At 39.3% G+C, this 21,784-nt stretch overlaps 1 protein-coding gene across 1 annotated transcript in view; it reads left to right on the plus strand.

The window, feature by feature from the left end:
* thsd7aa (thrombospondin, type I, domain containing 7Aa) overlaps nucleotides 1-21,784 on the plus strand; it is a 201,387-nt gene that overhangs the window by 45,964 nt on the left and 133,639 nt on the right. The window contains exon 2 of the mRNA XM_056399169.1: nucleotides 19,981-21,163. Coding sequence (XP_056255144.1) covers nucleotides 19,981-21,163 — 1,183 coding nt within the window. The remainder of the gene's footprint in view (nucleotides 1-19,980; nucleotides 21,164-21,784) is intronic.

Below are 21,784 nucleotides of genomic sequence, written 5' to 3' on the forward strand. Positions count from 1 at the left end.
GGACAGTGTGTGTTCCTCTCTTTGCTGCTACTAATGCTTTCCCTCCTTCACAAGACTGGAATTTCTGAAGGAAACAAAATTTTCAGTGCATTGCAAAATATTGGCTGGACGTAGAAATGGTACAGAAATATCTCCTGTAGATCAATACTGGTTGAAACATTTAGTAACAGAGAACAGGGCATGTATTTGGTGCCTGTTTTCAAGCTTGTATTTAATCAATGTAGCAGCATCAGCTGAATGGTTTACATGGCATAGAAATACTTTCCCTCTGCAGACAACACCAGCTCTATTAAAGCCCAATCTGGAAGATAAAACTTTGGAAAAAACCTTGTCTTTGACATTGCCTTAATGTATTGGTAGTATATTTGATTGCTTGCTGCATGAGTATCAGGATGTCATCATAACAGTAGTATTTGTGTGTTTTATTGTGTGGCTGTGAGTGATTTGAGTGGGAGGTGGTGTGTAAGTAATCCTTTTGAAAACGCTTGTGATCCATGTGCTCCTCAGTCACTCACTATAAGCCTGATAAGTAGTAACTTATTTTCTGCTTGAGTAGTGCTGTGGAATGAAATAGACTTCTGTGTCTGTATTACTACTGACCGATATATTGTATTTTCATTGTCATCACAATATGTGCAATAAACACATCGCAAAAGAAAAATTCAATTTATTTACACAAATTCATTATAAACAAGTTTCTCTCTCTCTCTCTCTCTCTCTCTCTCTCTCTCTCTCTCTCTCTCACACACACACACACACACACACACACACAGACACACACACACACACACGGGACAGCACAGAGGCAGGGGGGGAGACAATGAGGAGTGAACTTTTTACCAGAGCTGACAGAAATTGTTGGAGATGACTGATAGTGACCTTTGTCTGTGTTCTTCATTCAGCTTCACTCTGTAAAACTGTATATGCACACTTCAATATTTGTTTGTTTAATGCAAGTCAAATTGTCATTGCAATATTGAACAGTTTTTTCGTGTAACGCATATTTTCCTCATATTATGCAGGCCTAGTCTGTATATGTACAACCTTCCTCTGATGTGCTTTGTTTTTGTTGACTACATAGGTAGCATACTGATGAGTTGCAGTGCACTGGCAAATATGCTGCTCTCTGCTTGTCTTCTAAGATCAACCAGGCTTTGTATCAGGAGACTGCACAAAGTATAGCACAGGTTGTTAGTGGTTGTTGTCGTCCAGCCTGTGTCATCAGCAATTGGAATTAAGACAGCTTTCTGTCATGCAGCATGGTTTTGGCTTAACCTCAACAGCCTCTCTCTCAATATGACTGAAATAAAGGTAACTTTTTCTGTGAGTGATCATTTTATAAGTACATATAGCTGAAATCACAGCTCAGTCTTTGTCTTCAATGTATGTGTTTGGTGATTTTCTTATATGACGTCAACAGTTATAAAATCAGGATTTGACCATAGATGGTCCAAACTTTACTAGGTTTAGATCTAAGTCTTGTTTTTTTATGTGACATCTGTGATATATGAAATATGTGATAGTATTGTATATTGGTTATCTTTGTTCTGACATAGTTCTTAAGATTCTTTCTAAAGATACTCTTCAAATATTTCCACATGGTAGTGTGGAGTATGTTTCTGACAACCAGCGAGAAACAAAAATCTTTTCTTTAGCTCCTTTCTCATAGAACAAGCTCCACTGATTCACAAACATACACATATGCAAGCACAACAGGTGGATGTTTCTGTTCTTGGTTGCTGTACTTGTGTGTGTTCTTTATGTGTACCCGGAGAATTAAAATCAATATAAATGGCAAATCATCGCCAAACCATCATTGAATCTTTGTTTTCTAGCCACACTAGCTGCAAGGCTAAGAGATGCAGCTTGTGTCTTTTAATTTCAGATGCATACTCCTAAAAAGTAGACATAAGTTGTTACTAGGGATGGATACTGAAACCTGGTATTAACGGGCCCCACTCTCTGCTCTCTGTATGGGAGAAATTAGGAAAAGATGAACTGTTTATTATTCCTACATAAAAATTGTCTCGCACATTTTATCTCAGCAACTCCATTTCTGATTTAGACAATCATGTACGATGCATTTTCCAAAGGCAGAAGAGAGAGCTTTCTCTCTCTCCCTGACCCTGTGTGTGAGAGGCGGGAGCAGGTCTGTGTCACACGCTGGAGCACCGTGTGGCACACACACACACACACACACAGATTTTTCTTAGCTGAAAGGACTAAACATTCAAAAGTGTGGTTACGTCTAAGGGTGGAAACACAAGCGATCTCTGGAAACATCCAGTTAAAGTCTATCACATACAGAGGGATGTACAGTTTTTGACAGACTAGCTCATAGTTCATCCGTTATTGCGCCGTGTGTTTTGTTTGCTAGCAGCCTGAAGCCCACAAACAGAGTTAACATAATTATACCAACATTGTTTAATGATGAAAAGTAATCATTAGCCAGTTTATTGTTCTGGGTGAGTTCTTAAATTCAGTCTGAAATGGACAGAGCCTCATCTGAACTGTTCAGAAATTCAGTTTCCGGTTAAGATACTCACAGCAGGGGGGTGGACTTAGTGATGTGGGGGCTGCTTGTGAAACTAATGCACACTAAAATGAATCATTGGGTATTACACATGTTTTACATTTCCATTATTACAAAATCAGTCCGTAATAGTGATCTGTTCAAAACAATGCTGTTGAAGATTGCAACTCAAGAACATTAAATGATTAATGTAATGTTAATTCTGTTCTTAATTAGTTTCATTTCGTCTTACAAAATAACAGAAAGTGCCGATAAGAGTACAGTTAAAGTACCGAATCGATAAGCAGTATCCGTAAAAGTAGTCGTACGTTAAATCTTATAATCTTAATCTTACCCATTACTAGTTGTCGCTCACACAAAATTCTATTTTTATATGCAATGATCTCTGAAAAGTGTTGTATAGAACCTGTTTTCTCCTTACATTATGAGGGCAAGATGGGCGTTTTACGAAAACTTAAAACCAGCAAATTTAAACTTAAGGAAGTTGCTTACAAATGGTCTTTAACAGGCACAAGCAGTGCTTTAAAAAGGTATACCTAGATGGGGCAGCTATTATGCACACATAGTTAAAAACGAACATAAGCACTGATAAGTGATAATTGCCAGTAGGAGTCACTTATAACTAACAATTTTACTAACAGTCAAATTTATCAAGATACTCAAGCTGTTTTAGTGTATATGTTTGCGAGATCTGACAACACATACACACCATGCAGTCACACAGGGTTTTCCAGGCACAGCGCCTGAGCAAAATAATCCGCAAGATGCTTAATCTTCTCTACCCCATTTTGGTGATGGACTTCAGCCTCTCCTCTCTGACACACACACACAACACACACACACACACACAGGGGGCAGTGCAGAGACGGCAGTGGAGACAAGTGAGGAGTGAACTTTTTATGGAGGAGATGACCGATAGTGACTGATGCCGGTGTTCTCCATTCAGCTTCACTTGGTATTTTCAAGTCAGGAATATTATATAGTTTATTGACATTTTACATTTGTTTCCAGAGAGATATTATTGAGTTTATACACAGTGACTCTGCTGCTGTGAATATTATTGTTGCTGCTTTAGAAACCAGTTTTGTTCATTCTAATCCTGTTCTAAATGTTTTATTCTTTTTAAAAATCTTCTTAATAATAATAAGAACCAATACAAGTATAAATGAAAACCGGATAAGCTGTACTGTATTGATGAGATAAGATAAATATAACATTATGTAGCTGAGAGAACCCCCACTGTCACTGCTGCAAACTCAACATAAGCCTCCAGAAACTTGGGGAAAACCCTGCATTCACACTCAGCATGTGAACATTTGACTTGTCAGATGGAGCCTGGATGTATGGGCCACGGTGTCAATTTGGTGGTGACTGTCATCAATCACCAGCCATTTCCTCAGTTGAACATGTATGCTGTGTGCTGGTGCAGAGTAGATTGACCAAACATGGAAGTGTGCAAATAGTGAGATGACTACCTGTGTTTGTGTTAATGGTACCACACATGGTAACATGTGGCTGCACTTTTATAATGTCTGGCAGTCCTAACCTGTTTTACTGTGACAGAGTTCATTTTGCACTTGTTATGACTTATTTTTCATTATTTATTATTTGATAAAACTTTAAGTTCCATAGAGATGATGCTATATTTTGATTTAAAATCAAACAATAGTTATCTTTAAAATAAAATTCATCAAAAATTAATTTCACCCCAGAAAAAAACTCAGGACTCTGATTGTCAGGCTGGCTTGGAGGATATTTTTGTAATGTTTCATTTTCTTTTACAAAATATATTATCAAATAAAATCAGATATTCTAGGATGACTCTCAAATGCATTATACACTTCTTATTTTAGAATCACTGCATGTGACAGAACTACAGTTCTGGGTGAACATGCTTATAGAGAATCTTACCTTGCTTCATGCTAAAGATTTTACATCTGTAACAATTTACTGTTTAAAAGCTAATGTGTTGCTGAATGTCTACATCAATGAAAGATGCAATATTTCATAATCCATACTGACAAGTCCACTGACCTTGCTTTGATATTGTCACAGAAGATGTCATACATTCAAACACTTGCAACTGTTGACCATGTTGATAAGTTGGACAGATAAGCAGTAACATTGCTAACATGCTCTAAATGTAAAGCAGGTAATGTTTAGTGTTGTGTGTTTCCACATTTTAGTTAATTTTGTTGGAAATATATGATGATGTGTATTAGCACAAAACACACAAGCTGAGGCTGATGGGAATGTCATTGGTCAAAGTCTTGGACAAAAAAAAAAAAAATACAATAAAAACATTTTTGTTCAGAGCTTTTGCATGTGAAATGTTGTATTATAGTGGGTAAATGCAGGCCCCTTCCCTTAAAATGTTACCCCAGCAACTGTGACATGATGGAGGTTTTACTATCCTGATGTAAATATGAATTCAATACTCAATACCTACTTGAGTTTCTGAGCATGAAAGCGACGTCTGTCCAAAATTGACTCAGTGTATATGGATGTGTGTACAAAAATTTCCCAAATATATAAAGAGATGGATGCTAGTCATAAAAATGCCTTGAAATTCTGATTAGACAAAAAACACAAATCACAATACCAGTTAGTACCATCTGCTCATGTTTTTCTTCAGGTCTGCATTACAATAGCCAGAGCTAGACGCTGCATTTAACAAGCAGCACAGTCTGCTGTCCACTGCTGTAGTGAAGCTGTTTTCTGTGTAGCAGCACAACACGTCAAATGAGCCATGTAATGTCCCTTCGCTGTTCTGACAAGCCTTATGAAAAATGCATGAACACTAGTTTGTCTGACTCTCCGGTGCTTCTCTATACCTATATGGAGGTATGGGAGGTGGGGGGGTTGTCAGATGGATTGTTGTAATGGTGGTAATAATAGTTTGATATATACATATACCAATTATTAATAATACATTTCTGTTCTCGATTTTACAGGGAGCCAATTGGGGGGACCAAGTGGGAGAAATATAATCTCTTTTTCTAGTTCCTGTCAGTACTTGTGCTGCAGCATTTTGGATCCACTGGAGGCTTTTGGGAGTTATTGGGACATCCTTATAATGAGGAAATACAGTAGTGTAGTCTAGAGGTAACAAATGTATGGACTAGTTTTTTGGCATACATTTGATGCAGGGTGTTTCTAGTTTTCACAATATTGCACAGGTAGAAGAAAGCTGGAGACTTGTTTTATGCGAGGCAAAGGATATATCCTGGTCAAAAATGACTCCAAGTTTCCTTACCAGTTTTGCGGTGTGCCACTGCTAGATTATGAGCGCTGCTGCTACTAATGATTTTCCCTCTCCTCATTCTTCATAGGACATCTACGTCAAATTAACATTAGAGTAGTGTTGCTCCTTTAGGGAATAGGGAAGTGTGTAACAAGCAGCAGAAAAGTGACGGTGAGGCCGTGAATGCGAGCGGAGCAGAGGAAGAGGTTAGCAGTAAGTTGTCGGTATGGCAGTAAATGTGGGCTGCAGTGCGTCAATTATAAAATAAATAAATGCTGCAGCTTCTCAAGACCAAGAAAAGTCTTATGTTGTTCCTCCAACTGCTGGAAAAAGTGAAGGGGGTTAGCCTGAGCAAACATCTCCCCAAGAAAGGCTAATGTTAACTGTATGTTTTTTGGCTTCTATGAAACGTTAGCAACATTCATAGGAAGTCATGTTAATTAACTGCTTGCCATTACTACCTGTGTCCAGTGTTAAGATCCTCTTTTAGTAATTAAAGTATAATTAATGGCGCCACAAGGTAAGGCAAGCTTCTTGACTTAGCTGCAATGACAGTACTACCTCACTTACTTTTCAGTGAACATCAGGTACAAGCTTAGTGTATTGAAGCTGGATAGATTGCAGGGAGTTTTCGGCCTGTATGCGCTCTCGCTCGGATTGTTGTTTGGTCAACTCGGCTATGGTCTGAGCTTGCATCTTCTCTCTCTGTAGCTGCAACTCAACTTGGAGTCGTTCTCGTTCGGCTTGTAGGCGCTCACGTTGGGCCTCTCTCTCAGACTGTAGGTGCTCTCTTTTTAACCACTCTGCTGCTTGGCGTTGTGCATCTCCTTGCATAGCTACCATTTGCTGTTTAAGTAGCTCTAGTAGCACTTGGTTGTCACTTCGTCCTGACATCGAGGAGTGTACTGAGCTGGGGCTGTTTGGACGTGTGCGTCTCTTGTGCCATCGGTGAGTCTCGTCGGTAGAGTCAACATCAGGCCTAAGCAGCTTACTAAGAGGTGTAAAGCTGGCAGCATCTAGCTTGGCTATGTCGTCTAAGCTATGACTAGCAGGCAGGTCCAACATGCGGCTAGTCGTAGTTGGGGCGAGGTTACTCGTGCTACAGCTATGCAGTTGGTCTGTAACAAGTCTGGGGGGTAACTCAACGTCATAGTCATCTAAATGTCTAGGGAGTTGTCTGTCACGTTTGGGACGTTCAATATGGGGAGGGCTCTTATCTCCTACAGAGTGTCCACTACTAGCCATTGCGGCGGTGCTAGCCTTATGTAAATCCGGCTCGAAGGACCATGTATTGAAGCGTCAGAGTCTTTTGTATATATTTATTACTCAGATGAGCTTAACTGAACTAAATATATACAAAAGACTCTGACGCTTCAATACACTTAGAGTAAACTAAAATTTGTCCTGTACACACACATCTTGATGGTTAAATCATATTTAAATTTTTAGATGAGTCTATTAAACTGGTTGGTGAGAAGAGAAAGGAGGATGGTGACCATGGAGGGGTTGAGGTTATTAAATCAGGGATGCAAACTAATTTTACACTGATGAGAAGTGGATTTTAATGTACAAATGCCTATACAGAATGGAGGAAAAAAAAAATACAGGTTGGCATCGCATCTTCATGGACACTGGCACAACAGCACCACTGGTGAAAAAGATTCTGGGGGGAATCACTGCTTACTGTAGAACTACAGGCCAAGGTAATGTCATTCAAACTAACAATATGATTAGGTAATGTTTTCTAGTACAAAAATACAGGTCATGGAGGCCTTAATCTCTTTAAGATTAGGGGGTGGGAGAAAAAAATTGATTCACTTGAGAATTGTAAGTCTTTTTTTCATATTTTTTTTAATTGCAGCACAGATTCCTGAGCCAATATTTATTGTATCATTTACACTGCGCTATTGTATTAACAGCTAGCAGCTAACAGTTAGCCCCAGAGCTACCTGGTTAACACAATATTAAAGGAGAGCTTTTTGTTCAAATGGTGACTGGACGTCGCCAGCTGCTCGCTTATAGTGGATAAATCCTCATGTTGACTGGAGGTCGCCAGTTGCTCGCTTATTGTGAATAAATCCTCATGTTTAACCGTGCTGTTGACCCGTAACAACCTGTAACTTCTCTAACCTCTAATTGCAAACAGTTAACAGCTAACTGTTGTTGTCTGACTATCTGTTGACCAGAAGCTTCTACTTCACAGTAACTACATCAACACTTCCCAAGATGAGCTTGGTGCTTCAGCATAAAAGCACCAGTAGTTCTGTTTTGATTTATTTCATTATAACAGTATATTATTTAACTTTATTTACCTTAACTATAACAGTACTTATTAACTTAACTTTATTGTAATAGGAGTTTATTTAACTTGATTACAACAGTACTTTATTTCACGAACAGGAAGTGGACTAATATATTGGCCTATGGCCAACTGACCACTTGAGGTTATAAATATAACTTTTCCATATTAAAATGTGTTACATCGTGCTACTTGATCCACCTCCATAGGAAACAGCATTTCACCTCTTCACCCCTCTCCAGTTAATCATGTTGTTGTTTTCCCCATGTTCCTTATAATGTATTTACATGTGCGTTTATTGTTGATAGTTAAAATTGTTGATAGCACTGAAACAGTGAGTACCTGTAATACAAACAATATGTGTTTATTTACCTATAAAAATATGAAGGCAAGTGGATACTGCATGACACATGTGTCATACATCATCACAAAGGCAGAATTAGGAAATAAGTTTTATTGCCAGGTAGGTTTTTACTTACAAGATATTTGGCTTGGTGATGGTGCAGTATCCAATAAACATTTAACAGGAAATAGCAATAAAAAGGTAAAATACTGCAACAGTCAAAAAGATAAATATACATAGATACACATATTCAAAAAATAAAACAATGAAAAAAACTATGTACAAAAGTGTTGACAAAACTCCTGCTGTGTAGGATGTGCAAAAGATATTCCTAACCCAAGCTTATAATTGCAACAATCTTTGTTATGAGTTTTTGCATGTAACTTTACACACAAATTTTGTATATTTAATAACTCTTTAACGTTAAAAAAGTATGCTCACCATATTAATGGTTTTACCTCATAGAAAAATGTCCAAACACCTTTCTGAGTTAATTATGATTTCAATTACAAAAATCTACATATTGATTTGTTTAATTAATTAATTAATTTTATTTCAGACTAAAAAGTATAAATTCAATACATGTGATTATATTGATGTGATTTAATCTAAAATCATGTGCATTTAATGGATATAAAAAAAGAAAAACAATCAACTCATTAAACTATTAGCCTTACTTAAAACAAAAAATGGTCCTGTGCCCATGGGGCCTGTCTGGTTGCTTGTGTTGTTCTTTCCAACCATAAGTCCTCCTCACAAACTGTTGTCATTGTTGTTCAAAATTATTGGAAGTCTTTGCAGATATGAAAGTGTTGTCTTTGAAGTTGCACCAATGAGTGCCCATTGTATGCACCTGGTATAAACTCAGATACAAATTCTGATTGGCTGCAGAATTGTTCCTGATTTAACCTTTTCAATGTTTTTTGGAAGTAAATTAATTCAAGACTGCAGTTCAAGAAATTGTTTGCAATTCCTCACATGACCAAGCCTCTACATGTCATTAGATAAGATATATGTCAATTAACGAACAAATCTATGTAAAATTACAGAACTAATACTTCTTTATTAAAATGATGCGCTGACAGCAAGTGGCAGCAAGTCTGTATAGGTCGTAGTTTTTTGTAAGATATTTGTATATATTAGTGTATTTTTTGTCGATTTTTTTTTTATTCTACGTCATTGTTTCGTCATATTAAGGAGAAAATAATGTACACAAAGGAAGAACTCCTGGCTTTAAAGTTTACCAGATATGGAGTTAAACATCTCACACCGGCTGAGCTGAAGAAGCCCTCCGTGGATGCAGAGTCAGGGCTAAGCTAAACCTTTTCTACCATTGTTTCTCATGGGAAATGTCAACTCCCTGGCTAACAAGTATAATGAACTGGAGGCACTTGTGAAGGACCAGCGATAATATCGTGAGTGTAGTCTCATGTGATTCAAGGAGACCTGGTTAAGCGATACAATACGAACAATAGATGGCGCACCCCTGGTCATATCACAGTGAAGGAGAAGATCTGCCGTTGGGATATTGAATTGTTGGCAGTTGGTCTTGGTCTAAGACTGCCCTATGTACCGAGGGAGTTCTCACACATCATCACCCTTGTTGTTCACATTCAACCACGAGCAGAGCCTGCAGTCGCATGTGACGTCCTTCATGAGACTGTTGCGAGAGTGCAGACCAAGCACCCTGATGCATTCATTGCAGTATCGGGGGATTTTAACCATGTCACTCTCACCTCTCACCTGACTGGCTTCACTCAGTATGTTGATTGTCCCACAAGGGAAAATAACGATAACGAGATGGTCATCGACTTTCGGAGGTCTATTATTATTATTATTATTATTATTATTATTATTATTATTATTATTATTATTATTGTTATTATTATTATAATAATAATATTATTATTATTATTCACATTCGAGGGAAGGACGTTGAGGTGATGTCATCTACCGGAAGGGGCAGAGCCGGCTCTTTTTCCTCTGGAAGCTCAGGTCCTTTGATAAAACATGTGCAGCATTTTACTGCAGATGTCAGTGAGTGGTGGCCAGTGTACTCTTTTATGCTGCAGTCTGCTGGGGTGGCAGCATGTCTGACATGAACGACATGAAACAAAGAGAATGGACAAGCTGGTCAAAAAGGCTGGGTCTGTGGGAGTATGGACTCACCCAGGACTGTTGTGGAGAGACACATGCAATGTAAGATGGAGGCCATCTTAGACATTACCAACTTATTATTACTGTTTATTTATTATTAACTTTGTTACTTTTAGTTAAAAAAAATGAGCCGTCCCTAAAGTTAGGCCTGACACGCCCATTATTTTTAGGAGTTTCTCCTACATCATTAAGTTAGGAGCTACTTCTAGGCTTAACATGCTTTGTGAATACGGGCCCTGATCTATAGCTGATATGGGAAGAAGGTTCATATAAATGTGCCCAAAACAGCAAATACTACGTGAAGGCATAGTACAATCTTAAAATGAGATTGTGAGCAAAAAAAAATATTTGGTCACTCAAACAATAAAGGGACAATAAAGACATAGAATTATATATATTGTTTCTTTCTTATCATACCTTTTTGATCATAATGCACATTCTGCAATTTCCCAGACAAAAATATACAGTATAGATGTCTTTATACACAAACTCAATAGGTAATGGTCCATGAAAATCACTATCGATGATGTAGTAAGCAACTTTGATAGTGTAGCAAGTGAAGCTAAAAGCTGCTTAAGCTGCAGAAACACTGCACTTTGTTTGAAGTGGCAAGCTAAAAACCAAGTAACTCAAGACAAAATAGCTTAATACAATCAAACTATTTCACAAAAAGAAACCACCTCTAGACCCCTAATTCTGCAGTAGATTCCTAATACAGATTTCACCAACCTGATGACCCTAAATGCCAAAAATCATCTCAACCAGCCCAGAATTGTCAAGCCCCACAAGTTCAATGGAAAGCAATGGTACTGATATCAGCAAGACATGTATGTACACATGTACATGCCCTAAATGAGGGGATCTGCAATAAAGCTATACCACTGTGTGTAACCGGGTTGAAACACTTATGTACAGTTAATATCCATTTGGTGGTGATGGAGTTTGTGTGTCTTTCAATGTTAATGTGTGCGTGGTTTTGGGAAATGCGTTAGTTTAACCTCCACACAGCCCTTTCAAGTCATCAGGACTGGTCAAAATGACCTTACAATATAATGGGTTTTAACCAAAATTGTAGTACAATTATAGAATGCAAAGAACTACACATCAACACGCACACACAAATACACGCAAATACACCGTGTTGATTGATCTTAGAGTTGCTCTCATACCATCCTGATTTTCCAGAAGCATAGCAAAAGCTCCTGCCACCCTGATGATACTGGGGTCAAAGTCACCTGAATCTTGTATGCTCTCAAAACACTGCATGAGGTCCTCTCTGTGCTCACAGAGTTGATGGCACAGCTGTGAAAGTTCCAACTGATGTTGCTGGGTGTAGGTTGTATATGGGCCACTACCTTATCAAGAACACCTGTCCGCTTGGGTGATCTTGAAAAAAAGCCGGAAGATCCACCCAGGTCAAAATTCTCACTTAGAATATGTGAGAGGTGGCCTGTTGCATTATCAGGTTGAGCTGATGTGCTAAGCAGTGGATGTAGTGGGCATTTGGGTACACATTTTGTATTTTCCTCTGAACACATGCAGTGGCACCCTTAATCACACAGGCTCCATCATATGCCTGGCATATGAGCTTACTTTTCTGATCCTCAGGAAGGAGACAGCCAGACGCTGCTGTAGCTGTGGCTGACAACAGAGGGATGAAATTTTCTCCTACACATTGTTTTTGGCATCAAAAGCACAAGTTGGGACTGTGTGGCAATATCCATGGTCTCATCTGCCTGGATTAATAAAAAAAATAAAATAAAAAATCACAGCTCTGATGACGTGTTCCCTCACAATTGACAGCATACAGTCCAGTAGCTCTATGTGAGGTCTCCCTTTCCTCGTGGCCAAGTAAAGCAAGCTCAACAGATCCACAAAATTTCACACAATCGATTATTCTGGACAGGACTTGCTGTTTTTTTGTCACCTCTATATTGTGCCTTCTAATGACAATCCTTTAGCCCCCAACTAACTGTTCAGCAATGCTAAGCCTGCCAAAAAAACCTAGCTTCAAACAGTTATCAAGATGACTGCGGCTACTTTTGTGCCGTTTGCACTTTTCAGAAAGGTGTTGACGGTACTGTACTAACATCCACAACATTTCAGTGCAGACACTTTGAAAAAGCAAACAGGGAAAGCAATAAAAGGTATTACTTATGTTGGGTAAACACCTGGCATATCAAACCAGGCATATCAAATGGAATACAAGTGAATCAAGACGTAGCGTTCTTCACAGAGCAAAGACAAGCTGGAAAATGCAAGCGGAATAGTGCTACAGTACAGATATGACAACAACGGCAGCCATTACCAGTTACTAATCCACTGGATAAATTCGGTAAGAGATCAAGATGTGCCGTTTCTCAGAGCACATTCAACCGGGCTAAAAATTGCCCCCACAAGAGGAATGAACAAGTAAGATTAACTGAAAATGTAAGTGTTGAGGAATGCAACATCCCACTGTTTACAAAAGCCTCCATATCTGACTCAGAAATCTTTCTGGCTGAATCACTGGGGTCAGCTATTATTGACACTGCTTATACTTGTACAGTATGTGGGGGAAAATGGCTGGAAAGCTACATGAAGGATCTCAGCCAAGATCAAATAAACAAGCTTCTGCAAACAGAAATTCCTAGTTGCAGACCATTTCCTTTTTGAGATGGAAATATAGTATACTGCACCTGAAAAGTGAAACTCCCCGCTAAAATAGGTCAGTCAAAATGCCATATTAAAGCTGAAGTGGTCGAAGTTGATATCCCACTGCTGAGAAAAACATCCCTAAAAAAGGCAGGAACAGTTTTAGACATGGAGAATGACAGAGTTGTCATGTTCAAACAGCCTGTACCCCTTGAGTACACTAGTTCTGGATACTACTGCGTGAATATCAGAGATGGAAATACTGAAGAAAGTCAGACTGAAGATGATGTCCTTACAGTCACAGAAAACATATCCACAGATAAGTGAAATAACACAAGTACTTTAGCCATGCATTTGCTGATCGACTACAGAGACTCATTCAGAGCTCTGGTAAACGCAAAGAAAATTATCTCTATTTTACAACGAATAGTACATGACTGCGACATATGCCAGAGATACAGCAAGACCAAGCCAAAGCCTGCTGTTGGTTTACTTTTAGCTTTGGAGTACAGAGTACTGATTCAGATTACTGAATCAGCATATATCAACACATACATTACATGCTTCTAGGAAAGCATTTATAGAAGTTGAATGCTCAGAAAGGAGCTTAGACCCACAGATGACAAATATGAGACAGAAGACAAAGTATATTACAAACAAGCAGGCTGCACAGAGTGGATGGGACCAGGAATGGTCATTGGTCAGAATGGAGTTGTGGTATTTGTAAGACATGATGGAATTCTTGTTAAAGTGCACCAGTCTAGGTTTTTTAAGGTGAACACACGGGATGAAGATAAACAAATGGTGCAAGATGATCCTGACAGAAAGGCAGAAAGTGAAAAATTTGTTGCCAACAATGAAGCAGATAGCTCACAGACTATAAGGGGATGACATCAGTGACAGGGAGGTGAAAACAGGAGAAGTGCTGCACTCACCCATGACACAAACTAATGTGACACAAACTGAAACAGAGCACAATGTATGTGCTAACCCTGTCTCTTCCACAAGTGTAAAGTTAAGAGCAGGGCAAATTGTCACATTTATGAACAGAAATGATGGTGTTCAATGTAAAGTCAGAGTTTTAGGCAGAGCAGGCAAAGGACAGTACAAAAACTGGTATAACCTACAACCACTCCACTTACAAACAGCAAGTGCCATACATAGGTACACACCCCTTAATGAAACAGAAAGAGAGCAGCTGAGATCAAAAATAGGGCAGATATTATGGGTTGCCAAGCAGACTAGGTCAGATGTTATGTTTGACACTTGTAGCTTGGCATCAAATATAAAAAATGCTATGGTACAGTCCATCCATAAAGTGAACAATTTTGTCTGTAAACTTATCTCAGAAAAGGTTGGGTAACAGTAATGCTTTGAGCCTGGTTGTTTTAAGTGATGCGTCCCTTGGCAATCTTCCAGATGAGGTACACAGGGTGGAACCTTAATTGCGCTTATGGGAGAAACTCTTGCTATGTCAGACCGAATAGACAATGCTATCTTTTTTGCAACGCTCTTTTCAGAGCTCACCACTGGTAATGGCTGAACTGAATGGTCTTCCGTTGATCTGTGTGACTCACTCCCTGTTCAATGCTGTTAAGTCAACTAAACATGTCACAGAGAAGAGACTCTGGTTGGCAATAAGTAGTATTAAAGAGCTCATACAAAGCAAGAAAATCAAAGAGGTTCGATGGTCAGATATAAAAGCCCAACTCACTGACAAAAAAGGGAGCTTCAGCTCTGATGCTTTTGAAAGCACTAAGTTAAGGACTGTGGAGTCTGTGATGAAACATAAAACAAACAAAACAAGCCCTGCTCCCAAACCCAACCAATCCCTACTACTATAGAAGAAGACAACGAAAATAAAACCCTATCTCCAGCCTTACCTTTCAAACAAAACTACAATATAGCAGCCACCCATAACCTAGTGTTGCCAGACAGAAAACAATAGACAGGAAAGAAAACCTGATAAACTAAACTAGACTAAACTAAAGCCTATAGCCCATGATCCCAAAAACTGTAAACATCCACTCAACAATCACAACCTCAAAGCCAACTCCAGAAGAGCTAACTATACACACGTTGTCATAGTTCCGTTGGCATATATATCTGCTTCATTTCACATTGCTCTTTTCCCACGGCAAGAATGATGATTTTGCAACAAACCCACTGTAGTGGAGAGCAGGAATATCCTTGGATAATCCTTGGAGGTTGACACACATTATTCCAAGATTGTCACCCCTACTGGTCATCGTAATAGCGTAAGTTAGCTCTTTTTATTAGGGATGCTCCAATCAGAATTGTTTGCCGATCCACGGTTGTTACCAAACAATTTTGGCATGCATTGCAGATGGTGTAGGTTACATCACACACTTCCACACAACTGGCGCAGTGAACAAGATGGTAGGCAGGACTACAATTGAAGAGTTTTCTCTCAGCCACGGACACCAGAGTATTAACCACACATGATTGTTTCAAAGGTGATTGGTGACTATTTTTTATGAAAAACGGCTGATCATGATCAGTGGCTGATCAATCGGCACATCCCTACCTTTTATTGTATTATGTACATAAGCCCTGAAAGGCAAGTAAATTTTTTTTTTTCTTGGGAAAAAAATTAATTTCTCTGTAAAAAAAAAAACAAAAAAAAAAAAAAAAAAACTCATATGCAAAGATGAAAAAAAAAAAAGCTTGACAAACTTATTAGTATTTGTCTCTCCTTGGTATAATAGTGGCATTACTGATGGGTTTTGTGGTATAAGGATGGAGGCAGGGTGTGATTAGATGTGTGAAATCCCCCTGGAGATAACTGTGTCATTCGTTCATGAATTATGGTGAACTACTGCATGGAGCTTAGACAATACCACCTGCCAGGGAACTAATCCTTTATGGCTATAAACATGCTGGCCTCTTTGCAGAGCTGGATGTGGATTAAAACCTGAGCCCAGATGGTTACTTAGCCTTGCAGCATGTTGCCTTTTGTCTATATTCTTAATTACAAAATCAATTTGGCATTGTTTTTCATCACTGACCTGCCCATCTTATCACTAACATTGTATACTCTAGATTAAATGCTACATTAAATGAGCAGTATATTTCCTAATTTCCAGCCAGAGATGATGGTGGCAGTCAGTGATATAAGCTAGACCAGTGACTACAGCTGTCTCTTGTGTCTGAGGGAGTTTCTTGTTGATTTGTATTGATCCAGACCTCCTGCTACAGCTGTATGCTAATTTGCCCTCTTAGTTCTTCTGTATCCTAGCTTTATTGAGTGAAAACACGAAGCACTGTTTTATACAGCATCTGACTTTCTTTATTCCCTAGTGGTAGACAAAGCTCAGAGGTTTTTGTTCAATAGATACTCTCACTTGTAGTTTTATGCAGGCAGTCTGTCAAATTACAAAATTTGACACAAATGTGCTTTACAGTTGTGGTTTTGATGAAATCCTGTTTTAAAGCTAACAGCGGTTGGCCGGTTTGGTTGAGCCACCACTTTCAATGGATTCATTCAATAGCATGCTTCCCCAGATCCTACGGAATTTTATGAGTTTTGAGTGAAATACCGTGACAGCTATTTGATAGATAGACATGGAATTTGGAGGAGAGATTAAAAGGTCCCAAAAGAATATACTATGACTTTGGCAGCATAAGCTTTCACCTGTTCAGTGAAATATGTCAACATCTACAATATGATAATACTGATGGAAGTTTTTGGCTCAGTGTAATGTAACTTGGATTATTATTTTCCGTTGTTAAAAGTGGTACTGCAGCCTAAACCATAAGAGATAATGGCATGAGATTGGCAGGGCTGGTATAGACTCCTGCACGTACCTCAGACACCAAAAATGACACATGTCCATCATAAGATATCGCTATACTCAAGGAAAAAGCGTTTTGGCCTCTAACTCCCCCATAGTACATTGCACATTCAAAAACAGAGATCCATGGGGAATGTAAAATTATTTCCAGGGACATTATATTGATTTTCTTTTCTTTTTTTCTAATGTTGCTTTTAAAAATGTACTTTAAAATTGCTTGAGGTATGCTTTACTCTTTGGAAACTGAATGATGCCAATGACTAATTTCTTTTTTTTGACAGTGGAATAATTATCTTAATCTTACTTAATCTTAGTATAACAAGCTCTGCTGTTTTGTAATCATAAAAATTAATCCCAAAGCCACTTTACGTCCTTTATCCGTTCATCGTTTTTAAGAAAAAAGGCTACACCTTTTGTTATGGGCAGTCTACCCAGCCACCCTGGTTTCCCAGCTGCTCAGAAACTGCAGCGAAGAGGAGGAGCACTTCCAATTCACTGAGCCTCGACTGCATTATGTCAAATAAACTGCATTCATTACATTTTTTATCAGTCAGTAATGGCCAGTGTACTTTTATATGCTGTAGTCTGCTGGGACAGCAGCATGTCAGACATGAACACATGAAGCCTAGACAAGTTGGTCAAAAAGGCCCAGTCTGTGCTTCAGGACTGTTGTGGAGAGATGCATGCAATGTAAGATGGAGGCCATCTTAGACATTACCAACTACCCTCTCCACAACATTCTGGCAGGACAGAGAGGCAGCTACAGCTGCAGCAAACATCTCATCTTGCTGTGCTGCAGAACAGGGAGGTTCCCACTGCCATCAGGCTATACAAACATCTTAGCCAAAGGAAGTGGACTGATTTAATTATTGTTTATTTGTTTTTAACTGTTATTATTATCATCAACAATGAGCTAATGCACACATCAATTTCCCCTAGGGGGTAAATAAAGTATCTGTCTATTTATCTATCTATCTCGCTAAAGGAGTAGGAGGAATATAAGAACATGAGACACAATGAGCAAGAGAGTGAAGGAGAGTGGGAGAGAGAGAAAACATTGGAAACTGCTAAGCTAAAGAACTAGTAGATATGAATAGCATATAAACAACAGAAATGACAGCAACTAGAAATGAGAAAATACACTTACTGCAGCACAGCAATAAAAGTCCTTCAACTTCAACAGGAGCAGATCAATTTATTTAAGGTAAACACAAGAAACTTGTGCTACATTAGGTACTAATTAGCTACATAGGCTTTGTACTAAAGTACCGCTATGACCAACTATACATAATCAAACAGAGGGAATAAAAATCTAACTATTTTACCGCTGTTGTAGTCCAGCCAAAAAGAACATGCAATATCTACATAGATATTGGGTGTACACAGCCAGAAATTAGATGAAAAAAAATCAACAGTTTTAAATTTTTAGTTTCCTGTTAAATTGAATATTCATCCACATCTGTGACAAATTTTCAGACACACCAGGAATAGACCAAAATGCACAACTCAAAAACAGTCCAGTTTCCAAAAAATCAGGTCCTTTAATAAAAAAACAAGTTCAGTACACAGGAGTCAGTCAGTAGAGGCAAACAGATCAAAAGGGCTAAGAGTAAAGTCAAGGGGTAAAAAAAAACACTTGGAGACAAAAAACTAGAGAATAAAGGCTTGTACACTCACAACAACAGGCAAAGACAAACTGGCAAAAGGAGCAGGGAGCACACAGACTAAATACACAAGGGAGGCAGGAATAATGAGGAACAGGTGAAATACATCAGGGCGGGGCAGACAATCACAAAGGTGGGAAACACACACAAGGGCAGGAAGTGGATCTGAAATGAGAGGACAGTTAGACACCAAAATAAAACATAACTGAAAAAGTGAGAAAAAACTAAACCATGATCTAATGTCAAGACAAGGCATGATAGTCTGGACCTAAAAAGACTATCAGCAATGTAACACCATTAAGTGGTAATGATTTTTAATGGCACACCATTCCTCACATTAGCTAATACATTTTTATGTTGCCCCTGTACCGATTGGGTCTTCAGCTTTACTGGCTCAGCATCTGCTTCCCTCCTAACAAGGTTTTATTGTTGAAAGTTGATGTTTACTTAGACCTATAATTGTATTTTTATAAATCCAGTGGAAGTGCAATCATAGTACTGAAAGAGAGATTTATGGGTCTTTGTTAGAACATTTTATTGCACTCAGAAGCACTTAGGTTTCAGATATTTGATTTGGAAAGGTAATAGTTTTCTCAGAATTCACTTTTATGTTGAGGAAAAAAATCTGGTTTTGATGGGCTTTTTTGCCATCAGCTGTTATTGGTGGGCATTGAATGACTTCCATAGAAATGGTTTGTGAAAGACTGACTGTGAAACATCAACATTTTGAAAACACGTACCTCGTGTATCTACTCTTGACAGTCTTTTTGATGGAAAGCAAAAACTGAGGAAAATATTCATTTTCAAAATTATGGCTATGGTCTTCCATTCATACAGTTCATGCAGTTACATTTGTGCTGGGATATGTGTATTCGGGAAGATGACCATTGGGAAGTTCTACCAGAGCAGCAATGAATGATTCTGGATTATTAGAATTTGCTTCTTACTGGCATAGGCTACTGGTTGTGATAAAATTGGAAAATCTGGAAACATGGGCATGTGGCTACAGCAAAGTACACCAGCAGTCAGACAAGTTGTTAACACACCAAAGGTTTTTCCAGATTATTCAAATCACACTATTTGGTGGTAAAACTGAAAGCGCAGCACAGAAAAATTGCATGCATGACATAAGTATGGCTAACCCTGGGGCTTGTTTAGACCCTGTTTGATCTTCTGGAGAAGGGTGGTAGTCACTTTTCTCACAGTTACTTTCTCATCAAAGTTGCAATTCTATTCCTCTCAGTTTCACTTAGACCTTTCTCTGATCACTCTGTCGTCTTACTCTTTACAGGTCCATGGGGTCGGTGTATGGGCAGTGAGTGTGGTCCTGGAGGCAGCCAAAGTAGGGCAGTATGGTGTGCCCATTCTGAAGGCTGGACGACCTTGCACACCAACTGTGATCAGATGGAACGTCCAGACAACCAGCAGAGTTGTTTCAGAGTGTGCGACTGGCACAAAGATCTGTATGACTGGCAGCTGGGTGCATGGAACCAGTGTGTTCCAGTGTCGATGCGCAGTGCCGGGGTGCAGCGCCCTGCTGTATGCACCCGGGGAGAAGAGGGCATTCAGACCCGTGAGGTGGGCTGCGTGCAGAAAGTGAATGGTGAGCCTGCAGAGGATGCAATCTGTGAATACTTTGAACCTAAACCACGCCTAGAGCAGGCATGTCTTATTCCCTGTCCTCGGGACTGTGTGGTGTCTGAATTCACCCTGTGGACTCCCTGTTCAAAAACCTGTGGATTGGGCTTACAGAACCGGATTCGCTTCATCCTTGCTCCACCACTGTTTGGCGGAGCAGCCTGCCCAAACTTGACTGAGTTTCAGACATGCCAGCCAGGGCCCTGTGAGGGAGAGGAAAGTCTCTATAGCCTTAGAGTGGGACCTTGGGGGCCCTGCTCTGTCCCACTGTCAAGGCAAGCTAGACAAGCTACAAAACCACCCAGGGAAAGTGATACAGATTCCAAAGAGGGTGACCAACAGTCCAGAGAGATCGAAAAACCATCCACAGGGGCTGACAAGCAGTCCAGGGAAAGTATCAAACAGTTTGGTGAGGGCGATAAACAGTCAAAAGGAGGTGACAAACAGATCAGAGAGGGTGAAAAACAGCACAAAGGAGACAGATGGTCCAAAGTTGGTAATAAACTGTCCAGTGATGGTGACAAACGTTCCAGATCCAACAGAAAACTGAGTAGGGCAAACAGGAAACCAGACAGGCCATCCCGACAAGCAGACAGGCCCAAACGCCAAAAAAAGGCTAAAAACAAGGAGAAAAGAGAGAAAATGAGAGCGAAAGTCAGAGAGAGGTTAAGAGAAAGAGGCAAGTCAAAGGATCCTCAGACAAAAGAACTTATTAAGAAGAAGAGGAACAGGAACCGTCAGAACCGCCCAGGAGGAAAGTTCTGGGACTTGCAGGTTGGCTACCAGACCAGAGAAGTGGTGTGTGTCCACAAGAGTGGGAATGTTGAAGCTCTCAGGTAAGAATGACTGAAACAAGTTTTCTCACATGTCACCTCACAGCTTCTGCATTATCCATGCTTCCATCTACAATGATGTGTTACTATGAATTTAACCTGTAATATTTTTTATTCCAAAGGAGAAGGAATCCTCAGACCTGAGTCAGTTTCGAATGATCTCTCTCCTAAATGTAAAGGGGAAGATCTCCTTTAGCGTAATCGCACGGAGATTAGCTAGTTATTTAGAAAGGAATAGCTTAATAAATACTGCAGTACAGAAGGCAGGAATACCAGGATTCGCAGGGTGTTTAGAGCACACTAGCACGATTTGGCATCAAATTCAGGCAGCCAAGACAAAGAAAAGAGACTTGCATGTCATATTTTGGGATTTAGCAATTGCGTTTGGTTCAGTGCCACATAGCCTTATTTGGGAGGCATTTGATTATTTTAGAGTGCCTGGAGTAGTGGTTAATTTAGTAAGGTCATATTTCCAAGACATTAGACAATGCTTAAGTACAGCAGGCTTTACAACAGGGTGGCAGAGGCTAGAAATAGGCATTATGGCAGGGTGTACGATTTCTCCATTGGCATTCACAATGGCGATGGAGGTAATCATTAGAGCTTCTAAGTTGGTTGTAAGTG

This window comes from Seriola aureovittata, chromosome 16 (assembly GCF_021018895.1).
Source record: "Seriola aureovittata isolate HTS-2021-v1 ecotype China chromosome 16, ASM2101889v1, whole genome shotgun sequence".
NCBI classification, from domain to species: Eukaryota; Metazoa; Chordata; class Actinopteri; order Carangiformes; family Carangidae; genus Seriola; species Seriola aureovittata.